The 23,626-nt window shown below is 38.6% G+C and overlaps 1 protein-coding gene across 1 annotated transcript in view; it reads right to left on the reverse strand.

Annotated features, from left to right (window-relative positions):
* Window positions 1-23,125, reverse strand: part of Mco1 (Multicopper oxidase 1) — a 67,663-nt gene extending 44,538 nt beyond the window's left edge. Inside the window, exons 1-4 of the mRNA XM_089234311.1 lie at window positions 22,817-23,125; window positions 7,680-7,930; window positions 6,664-6,876; window positions 3,989-4,146 (exon numbers count right to left, since the gene is read on the reverse strand). Coding sequence (XP_089090437.1) covers window positions 3,989-4,146; window positions 6,664-6,876; window positions 7,680-7,930; window positions 22,817-22,998 — 804 coding nt within the window. The 5' untranslated portion in view covers window positions 22,999-23,125. The remainder of the gene's footprint in view (window positions 1-3,988; window positions 4,147-6,663; window positions 6,877-7,679; window positions 7,931-22,816) is intronic.
* Between the last annotated feature and the right edge of the window lie 501 nt (window positions 23,126-23,626).

Raw genomic sequence — 23,626 nt, forward strand, 5'->3', positions numbered from 1 at the left:
GATAATTCCAGAATGAAGGAAAGAGGTAATTCCAAAATTAATGAAAAAGAGATAATTCCAAAATTAATGAAAAAGAGATAATTCCAAAATTAATGAAAAAGAGATAATTCCAAAATTAATGAAAAAGGGATAATTCCAAAATTAATGAAAAAGAGATAATTCCAAAATTAATGAAAGAGACAATTCCAGAATTAATGAGATATAATTTCAGAATCAATGAAAGAAATAATTCCAGCATTAATGAAAGAAACAAAGAAACAAATCCAGAATTGATGAAAGCAATTATTCCAGAAGTAATGAAAGAAATAGTAAGTAAAAAGGAAATAATTCCAGAATTAATGAAGGAAAACTCAAGAATTGATGAAAGAAATTATTCCAGTATTAATGAAAGAAATAATTTAATATTTTTTTACCTTTATAATTTTATCCAACATTTAGAGACCGAACTGTACATTTCTATGAAAAAATTGCCAGGCGGGAACTTTGTTTTCACCGAGTCAAGTGATTTCCTTGCATTCGATGTCGCTGCAGTCGCGGCGGCTCTGGATGCTTCCTCCAGTAATATTAGCTCAATGCAAGACTCCTCTGTCGTCTGCTTCTCTCCAGGTTACTTGTTTTGGACGCCTCCTTGTGTTCCGAACAAATTACTGAACTAGAAGTTTGAACTTCCAGTTCTATTTGTGAGCTTAGCTTGTAAGGAACCGAACAAACCGACTTCTTGTCTGTCGTCTGCTCATTAAGAGGTTCTTTGTTTTGGACGACTCCTTATGCTCAAATAAAATAACCGAACTTTCAGTTTAAATTCCCAGTTCAGTTTATGAGCTTTGTTTATAAGGAACTAAGCGGAATAAAGAATATAGTTTTTTTTACTTTAAACTTCATGATCACCACTAGAGTCACTTTCAAAATAGAGATTAGATGGCAGCACATTACTATAAAGTGGAGTGTGGGAAAATTCACTTTTTACCATCTTACCTGTCGTATGCTTGTTTGGAGGTTCTTTGTTTTGGATATGTCATTGGGTCTTGAAAAAATAACCGAACTGGAAGTTTGATCTTTCGGGTCAGTTTATAAGGAGCTAAGCTGAATGAAGAATTTAGTTTTTTATACCTGAGCTTCTCGCAGGGCCGTTTTAAGAGCATCATGGGGGGCCCCCGGCGCAAATGATTTTTCTGAGGCCCTACCAGGCAAATTTTCGAAAATCTCAACCAGATCCCATTTTTGTCAGGCCCCCTTTTCTCTTGAGGCCCCCGGGCCGTGCCCGGGTGGGCCCATGCCTTAAGACGGTCCTGACGGTCCGGCACTTCTGATTTTGAAAGTAGATAGCAATTTTTATTCAATAATTTTTTGCAAGTTAAACACGGTATCTGAGCTTCATCTAAAGAAAACAAGAAAAGTTATATTACGCAAAAGGGAACTCCGCCGCCCAGGGTGAATAAATTAAATTTTGTTTCTCGTTGTGGGCCAAAAGAACCCAAAACCCCGAATGGAACAGTTGGGCCAAAATTATTGTGAATGCTTTCTTCAATTCTCATATTATTTCTTTTATTAATCCTGAGATCTCATCGATTCTTGAATTATTTCTTTCATTGATTCTCGAATCTTTTCTTCCATTTATTCTGGAATTATTCCTTTTAAAAATTCTGGAATTATTCCTTTTAAAAATTCTGGAATTATTTCTTGCGTTCATTTAGAATTATTCCTCTCATAAATTATGGAATTAGTTCATTAATTCTGAATTTTTTCTTTCAACAATTCGGATTTTTTTCTTTCAACAATTCTGATTTTTTTTTTCTTTCAACAATTCTGATTTTTTTTTTCTTTTAACAATTCGGATTTTTTTTCTTTTAACAATTCGGATTTTTTTTCTTTCAACAATTCGGATTTTTTTTCCTTCAACAATTCTAATTTTTTTCTTTCAACAATTCTGATTTTTTTTCTTTCAACAATTCTGATTTTTTTTCTTTCAACAATTCTGATTTTTTTTCTTTCAACAATTCTGATTTTTTTCCTTCAACAATTCTGATTTTTTTTCTTTCAACAATTCTGATTTTTTTTTCTTTCAACAATTCCGATTTTTTTTTTCAAGAATTCTGATTTTTTTTTCTTTCAACAATTCTGATTTTTTTTTCTTCAACAATTCTGATTTTTTTTTCTTTCAACAATTCTGATTTTTTTTTCTTTCAAGAGTTCTGATTTTTTTTTCTTTCAACAATTCTGATTTTTTTCTTTCAACAATTCTGATTTTTTTTCTTTCAACAATTCTGATTTTTTTTTTCTTTCAACAATTCTGATTTTTTTTCTTTCAACAATTCTGGACTTATTTCTTTCATTAATTCAGAATTATTTCTTTCAGTAATTCAGAATTATTTCTTTCAGTAATTCAGAATTATTTCTTTCATTAATTCAGAATTATTTCTTTAATTAATTCTGGAATCACTTCTTCCATTGGTTCTGGAAATAATTGTTTCATTAATTCTAGAATTATTTCTTTCAACAATTCTAGAATTATTTCTTTCAACAATTCTAGAATTATTTCTTTCAACAATTCTGGAATTATTTCTTTCAACAATTCTGGAATTATTCAATTAATTCTGAATTTTTTCTTTCATTAATTCTGAATTTTTTCTTTCATTAATTCTGAATTTTTTCTTTCATTAATTCTGAATTTTTTCTTTCATTAATTCTGAATTTTTTCTTTCATTAATTCTGAATTTTTTCATTCATTAATTCTGAATTTTTTCATTCATTAATTCTGAATTTTTTTCATTAATTCTGAATTTTTTCATTCATTAATTCTGAATTTTTTTTTCACTAATTCTGAATTTTCATAGGTGCTGATATTATTTTACTTATTTTTAATTGCTCTCAACCCTAAATTTTCATTAGTCTTCAAATTATTTTCACTGGTTCATAATTTCGGAATTATTTCTTTCATTGGGTCTTAATTTGAATCTGTGTTGGAATTACTGTATTTCTTTCTTTGTTTAACATTTTCTTTCGTTCGGAATTTTCATGAATTTGAAATTTTCATTAATTTTTTGTTAATGTACATTTATTTACTCGCATATTGTATGTAAAAAATTTTTTTTGATGGATATTTTCCAGCAGTCCTGTGTATTCTGAAAATTTAGTATTATAGTAGAAAATTTAGTACAATTTCGTATCTGTTTCTTCTGACGTCGATTCCACCTACCCCCCCCTCTCTCTCTCTCTCTCTCACACACACACACCAATATATATATATATATATATATATATAATAACATGGCCAGACTGACTGATTCATCATCGCCGAGCCGAAACCGCTGAAACTATAAATATGAAATTTGGGCAATAGTTTATTTCATGATGTAAAAACTCACTAAAAAGTGTCCTCCTAAAAAATTTCGGCCCCAGAAGGGGTTATAAGGGGGCGTTCAAAGGTTATATAGAAAAATCACGCCGAGCCGAATCCGCTGAAGCTATAATTATAAAATTTATTCCGTATTTCTATTTTGTAATGTGGATATTTTCTAAAAAGGGATTTTTCAAAATTCAACATCAAAGGGGTCGTAGGGGGGGGGGGCAGCTGGTCAAAGGTTATATGTGGCAATCATCACTGAGCCGAAAGTAAAGCGACACGCGATGCATTTACAGATCAATCAAATGGCCCTCGACCAACACCACAGAACAAGGCCTCCGCACGAAGCTTGTGACATCAATGAAGACGGCCATTTCTCCTATTGCCATTGGTAAAAAATTGCCCTGCAAAAAAAAAGGGTAAAGATATCGCATGCGTCGGCCTACTATATCCAATGGAAATAGGTGAAATGGCCTTCTTCAGTGACGTTAACGAGCTTCGGGCGGAGGCCTTGTTCTATGGTGGTGTTACCTCGACTCGTTTTCAAACCAATGAAGTTGATAGCACTCTACAAAAGGCTGAATAATCTCGCTTTATACAATAATCACGAATTTTTAATGAAAAAAAAATTTCATTGATACTGACTCGGAATTCAGCATCCTTCTTGATGGCTTCCTTGTCTTCAGACGTGAGTTCAGGTGCGTAGTTATCGATGTTCTCATCGATGTAAATGCTCTTATTCTCATCGAAATTCATCAATACAAGCACAATCCTTCTATCGACATTCCCGTTCCGTAAAGTACCTATAATGACACAATATTACAAGATTTACAGATGACTGGATGTTGTGAAGATATTTGTTATTTGAGATGTTAATTTTTTAAGGAAGGAAAAAACTCATCTCTGCCTCTACCGGGAGTCGAACCCGGGTCCCTCGATTGCCGGACGAGTGCTCTGACCACTAAGCTACAGAGGAGATAGAGATTTTCCTTCGCTAGAGCGTATATATGCCGAACGGAACCGTGCAATGGACGGTGAAACCGATCAGCTAATAGCTCATGGACGACGAGCCACCAGAGGGCTATATATATGACATGAATGTCGCTCTCCACTTGTTAATACAAGATTGTATTAACAAGCCCTCTGGTGGCTCGTCGTCCATGAGCTATTAGCTGATCGGTTTCACCGTCCATTGCACGGTTCCGTTCGGCATATATACGCTCTAGCGAAGGAAAATCTCTATCTCCTCTGTAGCTTAGTGGTCAGAGCACTCGTCCGGCAATCGAGGGACCCGGGTTCGACTCCCGGTAGAGGCAGAGATGAGTTTTTTCCTTCCTTAAAAAATTAACATCTCAAATAACAAATATCTTCACAACATCCAGTCATCTGTAAATCTTGTATTAACAAGTGGAGAGCGACATTCATGTCATATATATAGCCCTCTGGTGGCTCGTCGTCCATGAGCTATTAGCTGATCGGTTTCACCGTCCATTGCACGGTTCCGTTCGGCATATATACGCTCTAGCGAAGGAAAATCTCTATCTCCTCTGTAGCTTAGTGGTCAGAGCACTCGTCCGGCAATCGAGGGACCCGGGTTCGACTCCCGGTAGAGGCAGAGATGAGTTTTTCCCTTCCTTAAAAAATTAACATCTCAAATAACAAATATCTTCACAACATCCAGTCATCTGTAAATCTTGTATTAACAAGTGGAGAGCGACATTCATGTCAGACACAATATTAAAACAATTCAAAATTCAAATTACTTTAAATATTCAAATGTATAATATAATATGATATGATATATGATACGATATATGATATGATATGATATGCAGGACGCACAGATAACAGGGTGTATGGTATTTTACTGGCGAACCGTTAATCCTAGAGGCATACTTCCAATTAGAGGAAGTATCCAAACAACGTGAAGTACTCGGATTTGTTATTCATGTTTAAAGGGGTTGTATAGTTATTTAAATAAAAAAAAATTATTTTTTTACTGTCCCCCATATGCCCAAAAATCTAGTTAGAAATCTGTTGCACTGTCTCTCCTGATGCCAACTGAAAAAAATTCCACTTTTCTAAATGTACCATTCGAAAAACAGTGGAAAGTTGGGGGGGGGGGAGGGGGGGGGGGACAGCATTAAATGCGGGAAAACCGTTCTACCTCTGAGGAAAATTCGGAGGGGCTGCAAATTTGAGAAATTAGTGGTCAGTTAGTAGGAGGGAATATGTATAGCTCATAGACGGTTAAGAAATAAATCCGCCTCTGCCTAGAAAGTGAGGGGGCTACGTCAGTAAATGGCCACACAGGTGACAAAGCGAGTTTGCAAGCATTTGAGCGGTGAAAAACCAGTGACCTAGGAGTAGTGGTTCTAAACCTTCGGGATCTCACGGTCAGATTGATTTTTTTTTTTAGTGAGGGACGCCCAGTCATATATAAGGCTAAAGGATAATGTAACGAAGAATCACTTACGGCCCAGTTTGACTGATGTCAGGGCCCGATGGTTCTCACTGTCAGTGACCAACAATGACCTAGAGCGTATGCAGGCATGTGAGTGACTAAAACAGTGTGCAAGCAAGTGGATGACCTAAAGAGTGACCCAGAGAGTGAGGGACCAAATCTGTTAGAGACCAAAAGAGTGACCAAGCAAGACCACAACATTGTATAAGCATGTGAATGACCGTATTATTGTGCGAGCATGTGAATGACCGTAAGAGTGTTCAAGCATGTGAATGACCGTAATAGTGTAGAAGCATGTGCAAGTCCAAAACAATGCGCAAGCATGTTATGGACCAAAAGAGTGACCTAGAGAGTGTGTGAGCATGTGAGTGACCTAGAGAATGTGAGAGCACGTGAGTGACCTAGAGAGTGTGAGAGCATGTGAGTCGCTTGGTGTATGAGGATGTGAGTGATCTTGAGAGTGTATATATTTACTTGTACCGGATAAAATGTCCTCCATTGGTCTAGAACATTCTCGATGATAGATAGCTGTAGTTTCTGCTGCTATAAATCGGGGTTCATGACAGACTCCAGGATTTCATGGGGGGGGGGGGTCCACGATTGAAAATGAGGGTCCACGGCAGATATCAAGATTTCCTGGGCGAGAGTCGTGACTGAAAGTATTTGGGAACCGCTGGGGGGGGGGGGGGGGAGTCTAGAAAATCAGACAAGAATTAGAAAAGGGTGACGAAATGTATGCAGCCCGCAGGCGGTAATGCCATAAATCCGTCTCTGATAATGGGGGTTGGGCATTGGTGTTTTGCAGCAAGGTGGGAGAAAAAGTTTACTGCTCTTGATCTGAATTATTCTGTATAACCTTTCTTGCAGACTAGTAGAGGACCGAGAAGACCAGCATGTAATTCGGTCTCGCCACTCCTATGCGAATGGTACATCCAAGTTAAACAGTCAGGATCATCCTTAGTCGGAGCATCATGGTCATTCAATAGCCATCTATAGACGTGGCGCTGTCCAGGCTGTACCCGGTCGTCCATCTTCTGCTCTGCGGTCGTGTTGTCGTCGTACAATGCTCCTTTAACGAAACAGAAAATTAATTTCTCAATTGACAGATTTGCATCATAGTATTTCCATCGTGTAATGTTCACACGTGCAGGGTGGTCATGAAATAACTTTGCCAATATGCGTACCCCAAGCGGCCACGAAAACCAACGAATGCGAATCAAGTACCAGATATAGGTGAAGATTAAAAAATAAATCTAGCTCTCACGGTTACGGTTATAGCAACAAAATTACGAAAAATTCCAATGGCAGCACTCATTTTTATGTATTGAAAAGTGATCGACGTAGTGTGAAAACGTGAATGGCTTTGAAACCTTTAACCTTTTAAGGGTACCTTGAAACGGTACCTGTAGCAACATAAACGCTGGCGCAGGACGCAGACAAAGAAAAAAGTTGTCGCCAAGGAGTTGGTGCTCTCTCCTTCTCTAGTGGTGCTCTCCCCTCGGTGGGGGTTAGAGCACCACTACATACTTCCTACGGCAGTAATGCAATCTGCAATGGTTGATTCTACATGCTTCTTTGTCTACATCTAGTGGCGGCGTTCACCATACCACACGTACCGTTTCAACGTCATCTCAGACGATCACTTTGCTATGCATATAAGTTAGTGTAGTCATTTGAGGTTTTCGAAATTTTGTTGCTGTGACCGTAATCGCGAGAGCTAGGGTTTAGTTCCTTGCCGCATTCTCGAGCGCATACTTTCAAACTCCCATAACTCAAATTTCATTCTCATTAGTTAAATTTTCCAACTGCTAGGGGCTCGTATATCGGTAAAGTTATTTTATGACCACCCAGTACAACAGATCATGGACTAACCTTCGTGAATCTTTTGATACCTCACGCCATGCGGATGAATGGATATCGTATGTTTGCCCATGTTGTAAAATTCTATGTTGAAGATATCGCCGACTTCGCCCTGGATTATTGGGCCTAAGATCCCCAGCCATGGCTCTCTAGGTTTCTGGACCGTGAATGTATTGTCCGTGAATTCACGAAGGACAGCTTTCCTGTATACTTGGCCCAACTTCAGCGGGTCTTTAGTTTTCGTGAGGTACAGTGGTAAGTATCTAGAAAGGAAAAACAAAATTACAGCAGTGCCCGTCAAGAACTACACGACATCCTTTGCCCCATCCCGTGAAGAACTGCATTGAGGCTTGATTCAAGTAGGACAGTAATTACCAGACGCCGTGGGCCTGGTACGAGGAGAATAGCAGGGCAAAAATAGTTGACCCAATCAAAAGCCTGACCCGAACCCTTATCGCTACGCTAAAAGCCGAACAGCTCAAAAACCGGGTTTTGAGCGGTTCATCACGGCGTCGAGGTACGAGTGTGGGTCAGGTTTAAAGTTTGGAATCAATTTCTCTGACTAATTTGGAATTTTCATCGATTCTGTAAAAAAGGATTTCTCTTATTAGTTTTCGACTATTTCGTTTATAAATTCGAATTTCCATTTTTCTCGAATTGCAGTACAGTAGGACATCTATTACCCGAACATCAATTTTCCGAACAACTCGGTCAACCGAACACCTTTTCAACCAAACTCATTTTTAGTTTCCTATAGTCAATGATGCTGAACGCAGTTGGTATTTTCTTGGAACTTGAATCCTCTCATCTCCCCCAACTCGATAGCCTCGTTCTATTGCGCAATAATCCACTTCCAAACAATTGCACATACCGTACCTGTGAGCTATAGATGTAAACAATGGCGCGCGGATCCGCGTGCAAAGTGTATGTAGTTATAAACGATTGACAAGCAAACAAACGCGTCAATGGGAGCAGATTTAGCTGTCGTCTTTTTTCCTTCTACGAATTCATCTTAATCCTGTGGGTGTGCCTTAATGAAAGGGAGGCTATAGCGTGTTCTTGACTACAAAACACAGTTCTTATCACGGTTTTGTCAGGGGGGGGGGTATCTTTCCTAGCTTGCTTAAAAACATTTTTCAATCTTTCCTTAGCTTTAGTAGTTCCAACACTTTTCTTCTTTCTCAAGTGTACAATGGCGGAAAACGAAAACGATTTGCTTTAAACATCGGAGAAAAAGTGGAAATTGTGAAAAGACTAAAAGCGGGTAATGGTGGAAACTTGCAGCTGAATACGGAGCCGCTGTGGTGGTCGAGTGGTCATAGTGACGGACTCGCATCCCGGGAACCCGGGTTCGAGCCCCACCGTCGCCACAGTGGTGGTCGGCTGAAGTTGGTTTTCTGAGGTTCCCAACTTCGAGGCGCAAATGCGAGCCGATCTCCCCGTTAAAAAGTCTCGCCATAGAGAGCAACAGTCCTGCAAACAGTACAAATATTCAGTCACTACACATCACTCACTTTACTACTGAGATATAGATGACAGCACTGAAAAATCATACACAGCACTAGATACGCACTCAGACGCTCAACAGATACGCACAACACAAGGTACACACACACTTACACTTCCGGCACAACTCACTAGGTAGTAAATTTCCTATGGCAATAGACCTGAGTTGTGCTCGGTTTGAAAAAAAAAAGAAGCTGAATTTCGAATCTGGGACCTCGTTGTAATTTGTTTTACCAATTTATTTCTTTCTTTTACAATTTTCTCTTTCGTACTGCTTTTTTCATTTACTTTTCAGAATAAGTCAGTTAAATTTAATTATTTTACCGTTTTTGTTGCTGAATTTCAATTTATTCTTTTGTGTGTTATTGAATTAGTTTCGAAATCGATTTTCCGAACTTTTCATTTTTCCGAACACCCTTCGGTCCCGATGTGTTCGGATAATAGATTGTTCTACTGTACTTCTTTTATTTTCCTTTCATTAGTTTCAACACGTTTTTTTTTTCATTAGTTTCAAATTTTTATTACTTCTCGAATTATTTCTTTCAATATTTCGAAATTTTCATCATTAGATTCCGTGCTATCATTTGCATTTGTTCTCGGAATAAGTTTATTATTGGTTTCCGAATTGATTTTTCATTAGTTTCAAAATTCTCATTTATTCTCGAAGTATTTCTTTCATTATTTCCCGTTGTATTTCTTTCATTATTTCCCGTTGTATTTCTTTCATTATTTCCCGTTGTATTTCTTTCATTATTTCCCGTTGTATTTCTTTCATTATTTCCCGTTGTATTTCTTTCATTATTTCCCGTTGTATTTCTTTCGTTATTTATCGAAGAGAGTATGTCTTTCACTATTTATTGAATAGAGCATTTCTTTCATTATTTATCGAAGAGAGTATTTCTATAATTATTTATCGAAGAGAGTATTTCTATAATTATTTATCGAAGAGAGTATTTCTATAATTATTTATCGAAGAGAGTATTTCTTTCATGATTTATCGAATAGAGCATTTCTTTCATGATTTATCGAATAGAGCATTTCTTTCATGATTTATCGAATAGAGCATTTCTTTCATTATTTATTGAATAGAGTATTTCTTTCATGATTTATCGAATAGAGCATTTCTTTCATTATTTATTGAATAGAGTATTTCTTTCATAATTTATCGAATAGAGCATTTCTTTCATTATTCATCGAATAGAGCATTTCTTTCATTATTTATTGAATAGAGTATTTCTTTCATAATTTATCGAATAGAGCATTTCTTTCATTATTCATCGAATAGAGCATTTCTTTCATTATTTATTGAATAGAGTTTTTCTTTCATTATTTATCGAAGAGAGTATTTCTTTCATTACGTATCAGATTATTTCTCTAGAAGTTCCAAATAGTTTCCATCATCAGTTTCAATTTTTTATTAGTTCTCGGTATTATCTCTTTGAATATTTTAAAACTTTCATTAGTTCTCGCATTGGTTTTCCATTAATTTCAAATTCTCTCTCATTGGTTCTCGAATTATTTCTTACTTTACCGTCAATTTTTTTTTATCGCAGTCCAGTATTTCTCGCATTATATAGAAACGTCCTCTCCACTTGTCAATACAAGATTCATCGAAAGACTAGTTATTTGTGGAGATGAAGATTAGAGTTAGATGAAGATGAGTGCTTTCGTCCGGCATTCGAGAGACCTATGCCGTGGCCTGCTTGAGTGATGTGTAACTGCTCCGCTGTTGACTTAAGTGATGTGAAACTGCACTACGGTTCACTTAAGTTATCTGTAAATGTGGAGGGTTCCCTCAAATGATCTGAAAAATTTCATCGGGGCCCCTTTAGCTACCTCGAACTGCGCCATGAGTCGCTAAAGTTATCTGGAAATGCACCGCGGATAACCTACGTGATCTGGAAGTTCGTTGTAGGTTTCTTGGAACTTCGCTGTAAGTGTCTTGGAAATGCGCTACGGGCATGGCCCCCACAAGGGGGAGGCTGACAGGGCTCCAGCCCTGGGGCCCCGGACGATTCTCATAATTTTTTTTTGTTTTTTCATGCCATAAATTCACTATAAAGGGGCCCGTGAAAAGTCTAGCCTGGGGGCCCGCCAAAGATCCCATCCTAGGGGCCCCCCGCATCAGGATGTGGGGGCCATGGCTACGGGTCTCTCAAGGAGATCTGGAACTGCGCCGCTGGGGTCCATTTTAAGGATCTAAAAATGTACTGTGCGGTTAACTTGAGTGATGCGGAAAAGCACCGCGGCTCACTTAAGTGTTCTGTAAATGTTGCGTGGGTCATTCAAGTGACCTGTAAATGTGACACTTAGTACGGTTTTACAAAATTTATTTTAAGGTCGGGGGCCGCATTTGGCCCACGGGCCATGGGTTTTAAAAGAATTATTTTCAGTTCCTCTACTTACTTAGGGTTACCCACATACGAAATTTACTGGATTCCACAAACTGAAATGTAGAGGTTCCTTTTTTTTTTCTCGGCAATGCAACTAGCCTTTGTTTGCAACAGATGGCGCCACGGTACCGACAAGCAACTGCAATAGTTTACTGAACCAAAAAAATGTTTACATGTATAGCTATTTTTTTCTGCCACTGTCACCAGTGCACATATCACTTTACAATAGCACGGGTGTGCAATCTCCGTCCCGCGGGCCAGATATGGCCCCCCTCAAGAGCTTCTATCTAGCCCGCGAAATTCGTTTCTGTGTGTGAGGAAAGTGTTAACACACAACATGATAAATTCCTAGGCTGAGCATATTTTCTTTCAGAAAAAAATACGGTATATCTCGCCAAAATGTTGTGAAGTTTGTAAAGTTGACAATCATAATTGAAAATATTTTCAAAGGCAATTAAAGTTGTCCATTGCAACCAAAAAAAACTCCTAAAGTCATTTATAGACGAACAATTTCTCAAATTCAAGTTCCCAATTACGGGCAAAAAAATTGTCGAAGGCGAGTAAAGTTTGTGAGAAACGTTTACAATTTGAGCCAAAAAAATACTGTCAAAGGCAAGAAAAAATTACCGATTACAGTAAAAACAAAAAGCATGTAAAGCTGCCATTTATTTATAGCCGAAAAATGTAACAAAGGCAAATAAGATTGCGATTTATAGCCGAAAAACGTATTAAGGGCAAGTAAGATTGTAAGAAGGGGAGAAGAGCGGCAAATTCGTGCAGCCTACCGGCGGCAAAACCATAAATTCGCCTCTGGCTACCAGGCCGTAAGTAACACTCAGGCTGACCTTTTTCCTCGAGAATTCAAGAGTAGGCTGCTTTTCAAAATACGTGGAAAAAACGGGACATATTAACAAAAAAGTCGGGATGGCTGGGCTGAGCATATTTCCTCGAGAGAAATACGGGATAATACGGGACATCGCCAATTATCGCCAAAAAACCGAACAAAGTGGCCAAATGTTGTTGAAATTAGGGGAAAAATCACAATGGCGGGAAATGAAGCAAATTGCAGAGGATTAAAATGAATTCCACGGAAAAAAAAACCTTTCACCAAGACAAATGTGGGAAATTATATTAGGATAATTACGACTATAAATGAGAGTATTAATTTATGAGTTGAAAAATCTTAATTTCAAGCATTGACTTCAGTAAAGAATAAAAATTCAAGTACGCTTCTGTAAAATACGGATAAAACCGGGACACTTTTGGCAAAAAGTCGGGATGGCTAAAAAAACCCCAGAAAATACCGGGACTGTCCCGGGAAATACGGGACGTAACGTAAGGTCACCTTACGGATGGCCGAAATTACGGCAAAAAAAAGGGAAATACGAGTCATCGCTGGCGAAACGCACAAACAGAAAGTTGTAAATGAAGTTGATAGATGGCAGCAGCATCAGTCCCACTTGTTTGAATGAAAAGGCTGAAATATAAGAGTTACCATCCGTCTCCATTTTTTCGTCCTTCCGTCCTCCATTTTTCAGGTTTCCGGAATCACTTTTTTTTTCCAGGAGAATTTTTTTTTTTTTCGTCACTGAAAAATATATATCTCTCCATTGACATTGAGTGTTTGCGGCAATTTCCCACACGCTTTGACCAAGGCCCTGGAAAAACTCATATGAATCGAAGTTGCCTCAAAGCAGGGCAGATGCTATTCTAACCATTGCTTTGCTTACTTACCCCAGGGTAACATCACGAAGACTCGGGAAAATTAGAATGACCATACTTCCCGTATTTCCCGGGACAGTCCCGGTATTTTCCGTTTTTTTGGCTGTCCCGAATTTTTGGCAAAAGTGTCCCGGTTTTTCCCGTATTTTGCACGAAGCCTACTTGAAGTTATATTCTTTATTGAAGTCCCAAAGATTGAAATTATTTTTCAACTCATAAATTATATTATGATAATTACAACTATAAATGAGAATTATTAGTCTCCCACATTTGTCTTAGTGAACGTTTTGTTTTCGTGGAATTCATTTTAATCCACCGCAATTAGAAATAATGCTGCATTTCCCGCCATTGTGATTTTTCCGTTATTTCAACAATATTTGGCAACTTTGTTCGGTTTTGGCGTCATTTTTGGCAATAATTGGCGATGTCTCGTATTTTCCCGTATTTGGAATCCCAATTTCCCGTATTTCTCTCGAGGGAATATGGTCACTCTACGTGTTCTGAAGTGGGGAAGTGAAGGTCGGGGGTTGCTTATTCCATTCAGAAATAAAGAAAACAGGATGCAAACAACACACAATGCTGATTCTTCTGGCAAAATATTAAAAAAAGAAAGAAATTCGGAGCGTATCTACAGAAAAGAAAACCCCCATCCTTGTTCCAGGCGAAGTAATAAAACTGACCAGAAAGTTGGCACAAGTCATTAAAAGTAAGGGAGACGGTTCGTTATATTTTTTTCTTTTTTGCTTCAACTCCTTTAATGTCAAAATATCGAGACGGTTGAAGTCTAAGACTAGGCCGTTATCATCCTACCCCTCTCCGCGTGGGTCTGAAATTCTGAAGGGGGGGGGGGAGAGGAATTAACCTGAGGGAAACCGATGGCTCGGGGGCCGGGACGAGCACCCGCCCCAGCCCTTCCGTCCTTCTATATCAAGACCCTACCCAACAGGGGTAAAGGGCTTATATCCCTCGACGGACAAAATCTGGGTGATGCCTAGCCTTCAGGGTGCTGCACTATACACATATGTTGCTATGAAAACTAAAAATGACTGTATTTTAACGTGTATTTTAACGAACCCCCCCCCCCACTCATTTTTGGGGCTTAAAATTTCGGAAAAAAAAGTTTAAAAGATACATCTAATGTTTAAAATACAGTCAAACCTCATTAGTGCGTCACCCGGTTAACACGTCACTCCGCTTACCGGGTCGCTTTTTGGAAGTCCCAATTGTCCTCAGGCAGGAATTGGCACAATTATGGCTTACTCCGTTTAACGAGTCACTCCGCTTACTAAGTCACATTGCTCTCCCAAGAGTGACTCATTAACGAGGTTTGACTGTATATGGCATTGTATATCCATGTATAAGGAAGGGATCAAATTTTGAGAAAAAGGGTTCCTTATACACATTAAAATACGGTAAATAAAAATAAGTGTTAGGAGAAAACATAAATTATTATCATCACTGTGCAATGTGATCTTCCTTCACATTTATCAACATTTTTAAACATAAGCACCATCGCTGATCGAATCCATCACCCTGGGCGTCTAGGGCCTAGTTTTTTTGTTTTTGGCCTAGACTGAAATATGAGCACAATTTCCCGTAAATGTAAATAATTTATTGGCGATTTTTATGATATTTACCAAAACGAGCTGGAGTTTACGCATAATCACCGGTAAATGTGAAGAACAACTTCATTAAACTTACAAAAATTTGTTTGTAACTATGCACAATGACCGGTGATTATGTATAATAGTCAGATATATAAAATTTCTTTAACGCTCATTACGGTTTTGTTTTAATTGTGAAAAATATTGCTGTGGATATTTAATGTAATATATTATGTAACACTATCTGTTGTGCGAATTGGGAGAAATACGTCATTAATTAAGAGTGCGCGCAGGTGTTCTTCTTTCTTAATTTCCGAATATGGTAACGCAAGTCCGGGAGTTCTAACGATAGTATGATGACCATACATTCCCCCCATACGTATTTTCCGGGACAGCCCGGTTTTTCCTCTGGTTGTCCCGACTTTTTTTTTAGCAAAAATGTCCTGGTTTTACACGTATTTTCAACGAAGGAATTGCATTTTCAGGAATTACATTACGATAATTAGGGGCCGTTAAAGTATTACGTAAGCAAATTTACAACCATTTTTGATCCCCCCCCCCCCCGTCAGCAAAATTTCGTCATCAGCTCTGCCCCTCTGAATCCAATTCATATTTTCATAAAGGGTGGTTGACGACGTAAGCATTATCCAAACCCCCCCCCCCTCGTCATCAAAAGTCAGCAAATCGGAACCCCTACCCCCCTCGATGATGACGTAATACAGTCAAACCTCGTTAGTGCGTCGCCCGGTTAATACGTCACTCCGCAGAGATTGAGTTGAAAATGCATTTCCTCCCTAAGAAATAGGAAAAATAATGTCGGGAACCGGAAAAAGGAGGACAAAAGGGCGAATGTTCTAGACCGGGGGTGTTGTTATTAACCTATGGGTAGCGACTTAAACTTGGGTCGCAGGGGCTTCCGAGGTGGGTTGTTGCCCGAATCCAATCAGTCCTGATCCACTAAGGGGCCGTTCAAGTATTACGTCAGCAAAGATCAGCTATTTTTGCCCCATCATCTTCGCTCCTTGTCAGCAAAACTATGCCCCCCCCCTTTTGTCAGCACAATTTCGTCAGCTTTGCGCCTTACTTCCTAACTGATGTTGGTGGGATAACAGACGTACGGGAGGGGACATGAGGAGTTCGTGCTCATGTTAACCCCCCCCCCCCCCCATGACGAGAACTCGAAATTTCTTTTTAAGAAATTCATTGCGACCCACTCTCTAAGCCTAAGCCATATATGGTAAACCCCAGAGTTATAATAGTATATCTTTAGTCTATGGGTAAACCCTTGGCCCACGGACTGAATGTGGCCCTGGGGGTTATCCGATGTGGCTTGCAACCTCAAACCTAATTTTGTAAAAATGAACTAAGCGGCACATTTACAGATTGCTTAAGTGGCCCGTGGCACGATTTCGGAACATTCAAGTGGCCCGTAGCACATTTTCAGGTCACTCTAGTAGGCACACTCAACTCACCCACGACACAGTTCTAAAACACTTAAGTGATCCGTGGCGCATTTAGAGATCTCTTGAGTGGCATGTGGCACGGTTTTAGAGCTCTTAAGAGCCCACCGTGTCTACATCGCTCAAGTTTCCCGCGGCACATTCCTAGATTACTTAAGTGATCCGAGGCATAATTACGGATCACTTGAGTGACGCGTGGCACAGTTCCAGAGCACTTAAGCGGCCCAGACACATTTCCAGAGCACTTGAAGGATCCGTGAAACATTTAGAGATCACTAAAGTAGCTCTGTAGGGGACTTATCAATAGGGGGGAATGTTAGTTCAGGTGTCCATAAACTATCGAAAGGTTTTTTGTCGTTTTCTTGGCACACCCAGTAAGATGCCATTGAGAATATTTCGCAATTTGTTATCAAAGTTCAGCGAATCTAAAAACCCTCTCCCCATTCCCCTCTCATTGATGCTGACGTAATACTTTAATGACCCCCTTAACAGCCGGGGACTCTCAACTATGGCTCCTGACCGAAACGCATGGGTTTCCAAAGAAGGGTCGTACGAATATACAGTGGAACTTCGGTTAGCGAGCAATTCGCATAACGAGCAAAAATTTTGCGATTTGTTTACTTATTGTCACGTTTTCACAACTAAGCTGATGATTTTTCGCTTTCGTGCACACACGTATTGTGGAATTGTAGGTAATATTCTCCCCTACAGTGTCCGATCAGCGTACCTCACTGGAAAATTGAGTGTGACTATTATACGAAACTAGATGTCGCACTGTAATCGCGCGTATGTGCGCTTATTTTTTTTTATATAAATTCTGCTTGGCCAGGAGTTGACCATAGACGAACTGATGGACCTCCATTGCATGTAACACCAAGGTATCTTTTTCTAAGGAAGAGAGAGAAGAAATTTCACAATTGAAAAGCGAGAAATCATTTACTTTTCAAATGTGATTAGAGAGATGTGTAAAATGTGGGAATCCGTGCAAAATTCTGTAGAAAAGTACCAATGAAATAGAAGCACAAGCGATAAATCTGTCCAACGACAGTGGTCTGTAGATCGTCCAAGACGAGATAGTCCTCTTCTTTCTCGTTGTTTGGAGTAAGATAATTTGTATACATTATCGTATCGCGTTTATGGCGACATTATATATACTGTACATATTTCACTTCAAAGCACCTCTTTTCTGTGTGTGTGTGTGTGTGTGGGGCCCCTTCAACACTTGTCGTGGCTCCCCTTTTCTATCTGTGCTCCCTTTTAGAGTATCCCATGGCCACAAACGGACCACATGGTATCAGTTTGCGAACTTCTGCAGCTTATTATATAGCATGAAGAAAAATCATTTTACTGGAACTTCTTTGCTCCCACCTATCGAACAAAACTGTTTTAATTTTCCGACTGAAGTTTTTGACCGGCTTCTGAATAGCGTAATAAAGTAATAAAAAAAATATTGCATCATGATAACAGTAAGTTAAAAACAATTAATATATATAAAAATATTGAATTTGCTTGAAAAATTTTATCAGTTAATATTTATAAACAGTAATATTATATTAGAAAATTTTACAAGTTTAGTCGTCTTGTTTAATCAGTGATTGAGACTACAAAACGTAAAACAGAATCGAACTAGATGTTTCTTCACCATGGACGGCTCTATTTTGCAAAATTACTCACGTTACTTTAATTTATAGAAATATTAACCGTTAAAATTTTGAAGCAAATTTAATATTTTAATAGTTATTATTGTTTATAAAAATATTTTATCACATAAAATTTAATTATTTTTAAATATTTATGTATATTTTCTACCAATCAGAAAATCTTTCACGAATGTCAATTGAAAAATCGTATTACTTTTATTCGGTAGATGGCAGCAGATATTTCAGATCAATGATCTATGTTAGTTTGCATCAAAGCGTATTAAAGACGCGCTTTGATTATTGATACGCTTTGGTTTGCATGGTCCATATGGCCCTCTAGTGTTTCCGGGATATTCTGGGGGGGGGGGGGAGGGGACACAGGTGAAAATCGGATGAAGGGGACAGAATGCTGAAGAGGGCCCCTCAGAGAGAGAGGTGATAGATTTCAAGTGAATTATGGTGGGAGAAAATGTTAACATTTTCTGAATGCAGCACAGCATGGAACCAAGACCAGCTAAATCCGCGGGCCCATATGGCCCAGGCCCTCATATGTATAGGGGGCACATTATGAGATCTGGTACTACAATTTCTGGATGTAACTAATATGTAAGCTATTACTTCTCTTCAGCTAAGTACGGGTGACCCCAGAACACTTTGTCAGTGCCGTCTTAATACGTGGGCCCATCTTGGAACGGTCCGGGGGCCCCAAGTTTGAAAAGGGTGCTCATGAAAAGATATTTGGTCAAAATTTTCGATACCTTCAATATGTGGATAGCATACTAGACAAGCGTTTCTATCCAAGTACGGGGTTTTAGAAAAATTACTGTATCCGGGGGGGGGGGGGGGGAGCCAATCGGGCTCGTAAGACGACTACACTTTTCCTGAGGACTCATGATGTTGAGACGCCCTCCCCGCAAGCGCGGGACAAGATCAATATCTCCGAAAATCCATTGGCTCGCCCAATATAAGTATTTTATTGTATTATATACATATTATTATTGCATTGCATTATTGATTAAATGCCGTTCTTATTAGTCATTTTTATGTGAATGAATAATTGTGGAACGAATTATCCGTGTTTCCATTATTTTCTATGGGGGAAGTTTGATTCGAATAACGAGCAGGTTCGCGGAACGAATCAAGCTCGTTAACCGAAGTTCCACTGTACTTAAAGCCATAGATTCTTGAGGTATAAATCACGACCAAAGCTTCATTAGCAGGGGCCTTCCGAGATAGGTATCTTGAGCTATGTTGCTCACGACCCCAAGCGTCATTCGCAGTAACTTCGAGATGGGTTATACAAATTCATTTATAGCCAGAGATTATTGAGGAATAGATCATGACCTAAACTTATGAGCCTAAACTTCATAGACCATGAACCCGTCATTCAAAAGGGTTTCCGAGAAGGGTCGTACCAATCCACTTACAGAGGGGGAATTCTCGAGCTACGAGTCACGGCCTAGTCTTGATTCGCAGCGGCTTCCTTTACAGTTCTGTTACAAATGCGTCACTGGTCTCACTAGTTTCGAAAGAAACGTCTCATGGGTCACGAAGCTGATCTTGTTACTGATTTTGGGTCGCGGCTGAAAAAGGTTACGAACCTCTGTACTGAAAAAATCCCCCCCTCCTAACGCATATTGGTGGGATCAGAGACGTACGCGAAGGGGAGAAGGGGGGGGGGGAAGTCTCGTGGCTCGCCCCCCAGACGATAAAAAAAAATACTTAAAAAAAAAATTTAAATTTCGAAAGAAAATCTTTAAAAGTTGTTATAATGAATTTTTGTTAATTTCAATGCTATTTGAAGGCTAAGAACTCGAAATTTCTTTTTAAGAAATTCATTGCACCCACCCTCTAAGCCACGTAATGATATATCCATGTCCTGCGGACCAAATGTAGTCCTGGGGGTTACGATGTGATCTATACCCCTCAAATCTAATTTTGTAAAAATGGCACAATTCCAGTCCATTTAGGGGCCCTGCCAAATTTTTAGATCACTCAAGTAGGCCCGTGGCACAGTTGCACATGCACAGTTCACTTTAGTGACCCGCGGCAGTTCCAGAACACTTAGGCGATCCTTGCACATTCAAAGATCCCTTCAGTGCCACGTGGCACAGTTTTAGAGCACTGGTGCGGCCCCCCAGTGAGGTTCTACATCCCTCAAGTTACCCGCGGCGCATTCTCAAATTACTTAAGTGATGCGCAGCGTACGCGTGACACGGTTTACCAGCATTTAAGCGGCGCGCATCACATTTGTAGGCGGGGTGCATGCGTGGTGTAGCAGTAGTAGGTAGGGCCTCCAAAAAAAAATGGCTCGGGGATCCATGATGTTCTTAAGTCAGCCACCTCGTTGGGCAATTTGCCTGTTGTGGCGTTGTATTTGTATTGTACAATTAAATGTAAATTAATGAAAATTTCCCACTGAAGAAAATTTTAAAATGAAAGGAATAATCAAAAAGAAACATTAGGCCCTACTTATATAGAAATTGTCTGAGAAATAATGAAAATCCAGAATCGATGAATCAAAAATAAGAAAAATAATTGAGGGACAGATTTTTCCAGCACCCATGTCAATCCGCAAGTGGCACAGTGGTCAGAGCGTGGGACGCGCATAGTGAAGGTCGTAGGTTCGATTCCCTCAAACCCGGCCCGAATGGCGTGGCGGTAAGATACTCGTCTACAACCGTGTGAAGTTGCCGTCACGGTCACAGGTTCAAACTCGTGATGAATTTTATTTTATTTTCCCTAACGAACTTGAGGCGACCACCGCTAGACGGCGCCTTCATTTCCAAGCCGTCTCATTAATGGCAGTGAATTGCAATATAGCGATATGGCCAGAGTTGGTGAAGTAGCATCCATATGAGGTAATTCAGAAAAAAAACCCCAAATAATTTCAGAATTGATAAAAATCCAGAAATTATGAAAGTTCGGAATTTTTTAAAGAAACAATTCCAGAATCGGTGCAAAAATTCAGAATTTATGAAAGAATTATAATTCCAGAGTTAATTAATTTAACCATTAATTCTTTCTAGATAAAAATGCAGACCAAAAAATGGACAGGAATTCAGAATTTATGAACAAAAGTATTCCAGAAAATTGCGGGAAATTCAGAATTCATGAAAGAAATCATTCCAGAATAGCGAGAAATTCGGAATTTATGAAAGAAATCGTTTCAGAATTGCGGGAAACTTAGAATTTATGAAAGAAATCATTCCACAATTGCGAAAATTCAGAGTTTATGAGAGAAATAATTACCGTAAGTGCTAGGCCCCCCCCCCAAAAAAACATGGGGCCCGGTTCGACAACACCTGTTGCACCCCCCCCCCTCAAGGACGGCGCTGCTGAGCAAACAACGACATTCTCAACAAGTGTATGTTGCGATTTTGTTCTTCCAGAGTTGTTTTCGGACTGTCTTTTTCATATTTTAAATGGAGCAAGCGGGACCGTGGTCGGAATAGGGGAACTTTGATTAGCGTTTTCTGCGAGTATCATGACGGCAAACATAAATGAGGACGTCTGATAACCCTATTGGAAATGTCAAAATCAATCCTATTCCAAGTACTGTACTTAGGACAAATTCCAAGTAAGGATTTCAGATCTCAAAAATGAAAATGCAGGACATGGATTGGCTGTTAATCGAGAAGAGCGGCACCTTCAGATGCACACGATCATGCACTTGAATCATGACTAGAGCCCGGATTAAATGCAAATGCATAAGGGCATATGCAATAACATATTTTAGAACTTTTCATTGTGCATATAAACGTATGAAATAACCGAAATTTTAGAACGAGTACGCATTTTTAGCATTTTTTCCTATTTTATCGCATTGTACTTGTTTTAAAAATCATTTTCATATCTTTTTTTTTTTCTTCAAATTTAATCAAATTTCTTTAATTTTTCCAGGAACATATTTCACCATTGAGAATTGTTCATTTTGAGGCATATTTTTACGCATTTTTAAATGCGTGTTTTCTTCATTTCACGCGCATATTCTTCTAGTTGTAATTCATATTTTTCTTTCCTTTTAGTGCATATTTCAATGCTTTTAATATGCATATTTTTTTGTCTTTCATTTTTTTGCGCATATTTTCCTTCTTAAGGGAAACTGGATAATTTTTCTAATTCATTTTTATTTTATTTTACGCATTATTATTGTTGTTATTATTATTTTGAATTCCTACATACATGCAATTTAGGGGCTTACTGAAGAAAATTCCTATAAGGAATATTTTTATTTTATTCATAGTTCGGTATTTTTTAAAAATGTATATTTCTACATTTTTGAATGAATATATGTTAGTGTTTTTAAATACATATTTTTTTTCACTTTTTTTGCTGAAATTTTTATGAATTTCCTATTCTTTAGCACATTAAAATGCATGTTTTTTTTAGTTTTTGAGTATATTATATACTTCGGCATTATTAGATGGCTTTTCCGCACATATTTTTTTTATAACGTGCATATTTCACAATTTTTATTGCATATTTCAGCTTTTTATAGTGCATATTCAGCTTTTTTAGTGCATATTCAGCTTTTTTAGTGTATATTTCCGCGTTTTAAGTGCATATTTTAGCATTATTGGTGCATATTTTAGCATTTTTAGTGCATATTTTAGCATTTTTGGTGCATATTTTGGCATTTTTGGTGCATATTTTGGCATTTTTAGTGCATATTTTAGCATTTTTGGTGCATATTTTAGCATTTTTAGTGCATATTTTAGCATTTTTGGTGTATATTTTAGTATTTTTAGTGCATATTTTAGCATTTTTAGTGCCTTATTTTCCACTTTTTCTGTATGTAATGAAGCTTCAAATCGGACTTACTCTTCGGCACCAGGTCCTAATTGGTTTCCATTCGGCGCATAATCCCAATCGACTTCCACTGCTCCAATGTAAAACGTCCTTACCGGTCTTTCTGTGTCGGTGTCGGTGGTTTGTGCACTGTAGCATCCAATAAGAAGTGTCAAGCCGATGATGACAATACACGATGGACTTCGTTGGTTCATCACGAATGGTTCACGGACATCACAAAGGGGGGTTACAAAGTCAGATTCAACTCCTTCCAACACGTTGCAGAGTCACACTGAGGAATTTGTTTTTTCGGTGAGCACCAGAGGAATTCTGTGACGTCTCAGGAAGGGAAAGTGTAACAGTGGAATTATATCGAAAAGGGTCATCAATAACTTTCTCCGGCCTTAATTCCTTTTGAGCTGACATGTTTATTACTTAAATCTGGACATAAATCGATCGTCTAATAAATACAAGATTGATCCCTACAGAGAAGAAACGAGATTTCTGTTACGTAATCTTTCCATTCATTAGCATTTACAGGATGGGTTCCGACTTCCGAGAATATCAAAAATGGTCATACGTATAATATACTGTTAGTTAGTTCAGACTTATCAGAAAGTAGAACTTCTGGACACCATACTGAGCAATTCTGTCAATCTATCGCGATCATTGAGCCCCCAAGAATTGACTTTTATTTATTGAAAGAGAAGCTGTTGATAAAATCGCCGACATGATGAAGACATTGAGGGAGCTGAAAGTCCAGCGGAGACGAAAGATGGATGATCGCTGAATGCGTTCGTCGGTTCGCTCACCATATCTGATGTAAGCACGTCGCGAAACGCA

This window comes from Pholcus phalangioides, unplaced genomic scaffold (assembly GCF_987345545.1).
Source record: "Pholcus phalangioides strain wild (caught in Gottingen) unplaced genomic scaffold, Ppha-v1.0 ptg000008l_1, whole genome shotgun sequence".
Taxonomy (NCBI): Eukaryota; Metazoa; Arthropoda; class Arachnida; order Araneae; family Pholcidae; genus Pholcus; species Pholcus phalangioides.